This window comes from Plasmodium vivax, chromosome 9, assembly GCF_000002415.2.
Source record: "Plasmodium vivax chromosome 9, whole genome shotgun sequence".
Taxonomy (NCBI): Eukaryota; Apicomplexa; class Aconoidasida; order Haemosporida; family Plasmodiidae; genus Plasmodium; species Plasmodium vivax.
The window spans coordinates 1,384,821-1,389,934 of NC_009914.1; the positions used below are offsets into that span (position 1 = coordinate 1,384,821).

The window sequence follows — 5,114 nt, forward strand, 5'->3', positions numbered from 1 at the left end:
TATAAACGGTTGGGTAATTTTTATCCCTTTCTTTTCTTATTTTAGCCGTTTGGCGGTTTACTCCACTTGAAATGGAATGAACAACGCGGGGCTTTGTATCACCAGGGGTGTCCCCCTTGCAATATGCCAACTTGCATATACATTTTGCTTGGACGCTTCGTGAACAATGTGAGTGACGCCAGAGTTCTTTCTTCTTTCGTTTACATTATTTATGCCCCCCATTCGTCAAATGGGCATACAAGCCGATGTAACCTGTTTATGTATTTTTCCCACAGACCTTGCGTTGAAAATGTACCAAAAAAAAAAAAAATTAGCTTCCCCAAAGTGGGTATATACTGTAGAAGTATTTACCTGTTCATGCGGCGGAAGAACAAAATTTTTAAATGTTCATTTTTTAAGTAAAAAATTTTTTGGGGGGGTCAAAATGTTGTGAGCGCAAGTAAAAAAAAAAAGGTGTCGCCCATTCCTTTTTACGACTCAGATTAGTGAAGGGGTAAAGAATATGCCTTCCGCTGTGCGTATTATCTTATGCGATGTGATACATAGGCCAATCAGCCAGCCAGCCAGTCGCTTATCGCTACGTATTGCCACCTCTACATTTTTCATTACGCAGGAACAGCTGGTTCATATATACAAGGTTGAAAACCCTTTGGCTTGAAAAAAAAAACGACCCCCGCGTAAAAAAAAAAAAACAAAAAAATAAAAATACATGTATGCTTGATACCACTGCTGCTTTATGGAAAAAAAAAATAATAATTCCTAACATGTAGGACAATTTTTCCTGCGGCATGAAAAAAGGAGGAAAACAAACTGCCATACGTGTTTTTGAGGAAGTCCCTTTTGACACCATTTCGCGTTGCATTTATCTAGCCAAGAAAACGCAAAAAAAAAAAGAGGAACGGGAGAAACGCGTGGTATGTATGTATATATATATGTATGTATTTACGTTGTATTTGTACCTACGTATGCTTGAGCATCCAAATTGTATTAAATTTTTTGTTTCAAAACGTTACCTCTTTTTTCCCCCTTTTGGCTTTGAAAAGGGCAAAATTTTGAGCATTTTTAAAAATTGTGGGTACGGTTGAAGAGAAGTGGGCCAAGCAAAGCTGTGGAGGGGCATACCACGTAGAGAGGCGCAGAGAGGCGCATAGCGACTCAGGGGAGACGTACCGAATTGTACCATCTTGCGAGCGCAGATAGGCAGATACGCGGAGGGCAAACTTATCGTGTGAGCGCGCAGGCGGGAGGAGCTACATATGTAACAAAGGGGAGGCGTCGCCCGTGCGTCCCCCTGATCGCGGCAAAGGAGAAGCGCCACGCCGCGTACATGTCCATGAAGTTACCGCTACATACGCATATGTTCCAATTTTGCACGTGTTTCAAAGATTTCCTACTTTTGATTCATGATCCAAGCGGAGGCCAAAGCGATATGCCCCCTATAACGCACCACTTGTGGTAGGAAGATCAGCTTGGTCACTCCCCGATAGGTGAGGCAAAGAGAGCACCAAGGGTGAGTCGCCACACGGGGAATTACCATCCGGTGCACCTTTCCCCATACAGAAGTATTAGCAACATCCCTGGGTGTGTCCCAAAAGGGGAACTCTTTATGGGGAGAAAAAAACTGCAACATTGCATAGATCGCTTCAACAGTTTAACCCCAATTTTGGAAGAACAATAAATGCGTCGAACAGAATGGCGGTGGATTACAACGGAGACGTCATGGACATGGAGGGAAACGACCTGCTAATAAATCACATGGACAGCAATGAGAAGGGTGGAAAGTATAGCGTCCGTTTATTCAAATTAAAGTTCAAGAATGATAAGTCGAGGCAATACGAAATTAACAACTCGATGTCGTCTGAGGCCTTCCTTAAAGGGTACCTCCACAACAGCTCCGATTTGGTGATGCTCTCAGATGATACTTTTTCTCTCTACGATTGTGAAAAGAAAAAAAAAAACACGTTAATAAATTTGAATGATTGTGAGCCAATCGATTTTGTATATTTTAAAAAAAATATCATTTTTATACAAAAGAATAAGTGCTCCCTATTTCAAGCCAAGACGAATGGCAAATGTAGCATTATGCTAAATTTGAAGGAACCCCCTGTGAAGGTGAATTTCTGCTCCCATATGAAAAATATGATATATTTGAGTACCAAGAGTAGGGTCTACTTCTTAAAGCTGCTTTACTTGAAGGACAAAACGCTGAAGCTGAGTAATACCAATATGAGCCTCCCTGCAAAATGCCGGCAGGAGGAACATGTGTACCATTCGCACCGAAATGAACATCTGCAGGGGAGGGACGAATATAGGGAGGTTATACACGTCTGCAGTTACTCCTGTAAGGATGTCACCGTCTACAAATTGGTGAAGGGGGAAGTGAAGAACAAAAAGAAGTGCCTCACCAAGCTAGATATAAGGATGCTAAATGATGAGTCCATAAAGGGGGTCTTTTTTTTCAAAATTAAATACCCTTCGAGGGGGTGCAACTTTGGGGAGGAGCCCGCACCGGAGGGGAGGCGTCTTGGCACCTCCAGCACGGATGGTGAAAAAGGGAGTCACGCGAGTCATGCGAGCGAGGGAGAAAACGCCCGCCATGTTGTAGACACTAAAGAAGTATCCAAAGGGGAAGGCCAAACGGGGGAGGAAGAAGCAGCCCATGAGAAACACGCAAGCAACACATCCGCCACGAAGGAAGATGTTGTGAAGCTGTACCTACTCATATACAGCGAAAGTGGCAAGGTGCTGATTTACCTCATCGATCATCTGAATGTCCCCCATTTTAAGTTCGGCCTAGCACACGTGAGCAAGTGCCCTCTAGCACACATGCAGCTGCCATTCAAAGTGGCGCAAATATACAACGCATCTGACCATCTGCTCAAAAGAGTAATGAAACAAAAATGTATCATAAAAAAGAAGAAAGAAAATTCTCCCAATTTTGCAAAATATTTGGAACATATGGTTAACAAATACGCCTACGTAAATAGTAACTTTTTCATGGACACTATTTTTTTGAGTGAAAAATCGGCTGTTGTTTATACAATACAGATTCGCCACGACTTTTTAACCCCCCCAGAAGAAGCTGCAGAAGGTGCTGCGGAAGGTGCTGCGGAGGCTGTGCTGCTGAAGGTGATGAACTCGAATGATAAACTTGTGGCCATTAAAGATGTGGAGGATAATGAGGTGAAAAAAAATTTGGTTCACAAAATTTTGAATGAATCGAAATTTTCCTGCTACTCTGATAGCGACTCCTACATTGACAGCGACATCACGTGGAATGACGACAGTGATAAAACGGACAGCTGCGATGAGGACCGATCGGATTACAGCGAGGGTGATGTAGCAGCGGACCAGGGGGGTGAAGCGGTGAAACCTGGTTTGCCCATGCCCGGGGGGGAACCCCAATTAGAGCAAATGGTCCGCGATGATCCGGGGAAAAGCGCTCCAAAAGGTTGTTCCCCTAACGGTGCACATAACGATCAACGTAACGGCGCAGGCGCCCCCGAGGAAGAACCCTCCGGTGGAAGCAGCCACGAAACGGATCATCTCAAACAGGGCGAGGAACGCGCCGCAAGGGGAACCCCGCAGGGGGCCGACGAATTCGAGGTCACCACGAATGTGTCAAGGAATGATGGAAGTTTTTCCAACTCGACGCGCGTAAAGAACGGGACGCAGGCGTCCTGCAGTTCGACGCCCTCCTTGGGGGGCAGCGACACTGTGCAAGGGGAGCAAGCGGACGAATTGGGAGAAGCAGGGGAAGTGTGCGCGATGAGCGGGATTAGCGGCGTGAGTGTATTGAACGATGATGTCGCCCAAGGGGCGGGCGAACAAAAGGCGGAGGCAAACTTAACAGACCGAAAGGGCGAGGAAAGGAAAAAAAGAAAATTGAAAAACGAGGAAAGCGCACCGGGGGCGGAGGTTGCAGAGGGAAATTTTGCACAGCGCGAAAATGTGAAGAAGTCTAAAGTGGGAGACAGCTCATTAGACGAAACGGCGGGGGAAGCGGCGGGGGAAGCGACGGGGGAAGCGGCGGGAGAAGCAGCGGGAGAAGCGACGAGCGAAGTGGCAGGTGCCCTGCCGACCCGGAAGAGAGCGATCAAGACGGAGGACTGCTTTAACGATATGGACAGCCACTCCGAAGGTGAGAGGAAAAACAACGGTGACGAAAGTGCAACCACCCCCAGTGACAAATTTTTAGCCCTGTCATCCATAATAAAGCTAAATATGTCTCTAGGAAGATACAACAAGGTAATTATGCTGATCAATGTGAAAGACAAAAAATTGATCAAAGATACAGTTGCCAATTTGGGGAGAAAATATTGCATAAAATTGTTGGAGGTGCTTTTGAATTCTCTAGCGAGGAATAGGTTTTTTCTGGGCACTTTTTTTTTCTGGATTAAAGCCATATGTAAAGAGCATAAAGAGACGCTGAAGGGAAAGAAGTATCGTAGACTGGTGAGCAAAATATCGCTCATCGCGGAAAACAATTTGAAGAATGAATGTATAATAAAACATGTTATAAACAAAATTGATTTTACCATCGACCATATTAAAAAAAACCAAGTTTGGAAAAATGACGAAATTTTAAATTACCAAGATGGAACCATCATGAAGTGAAAGTACGGAAGGGGTGAACGTTTTGCCGCACTGCAAAAAAAAAAAAAAAAACAATAAACGCATGTTGTGAGGAATGGTCTCATCATGCAGAATGACCCATTTAGCATTAGACGCACGCGCGGAGGGGCGCACTTATGCGTACCGTCATACGTGTAAGCGCGTGCGCGGCAGTTGTAAAGAAAAGGCAAACCGTTGAATTTTTTTTTTTTTTTTTTTTTTTCTTTTTTTTTTTTTTGCCTCCTCTGAGTACAAATTATGGGAGACCAATGTGTGTGCACATTTACATGCATCTTTCCCAACGTACATGTATATGTCCCCGTATGCAGACGGCACCCCGTGAACCGCGCGCACGTGGGTGGAAAAGGTGGTAACCCTAACGGAAAACCGCCCCAACTGCATACTTTTTTTTACCATTTGAACGTGTATTCGCTTGACCATTGCCTGTTTGCATGAAATTGCTAAGCGGGAAGGAAAACGAATACCACTTCATATGGGTA

The 5,114-nt window shown here is 44.7% G+C and overlaps 1 protein-coding gene across 1 annotated transcript; it reads left to right on the forward strand.

Annotated features, from left to right (window-relative positions):
- Window positions 1-827: 827 nt before the first annotated feature.
- On the forward strand, window positions 828-4,617 carry PVX_092445 (hypothetical protein, conserved; the record flags this gene model as incomplete). The annotated part of the gene is made up of 1 exon (XM_001615431.1): window positions 828-4,617. The coding sequence occupies exon 1, from the start codon at window positions 1,693-1,695 to the stop codon at window positions 4,615-4,617; it is 2,925 nt and encodes a 974-aa protein (XP_001615481.1). The 5' UTR covers window positions 828-1,692.
- Window positions 4,618-5,114: the final 497 nt, after the last annotated feature.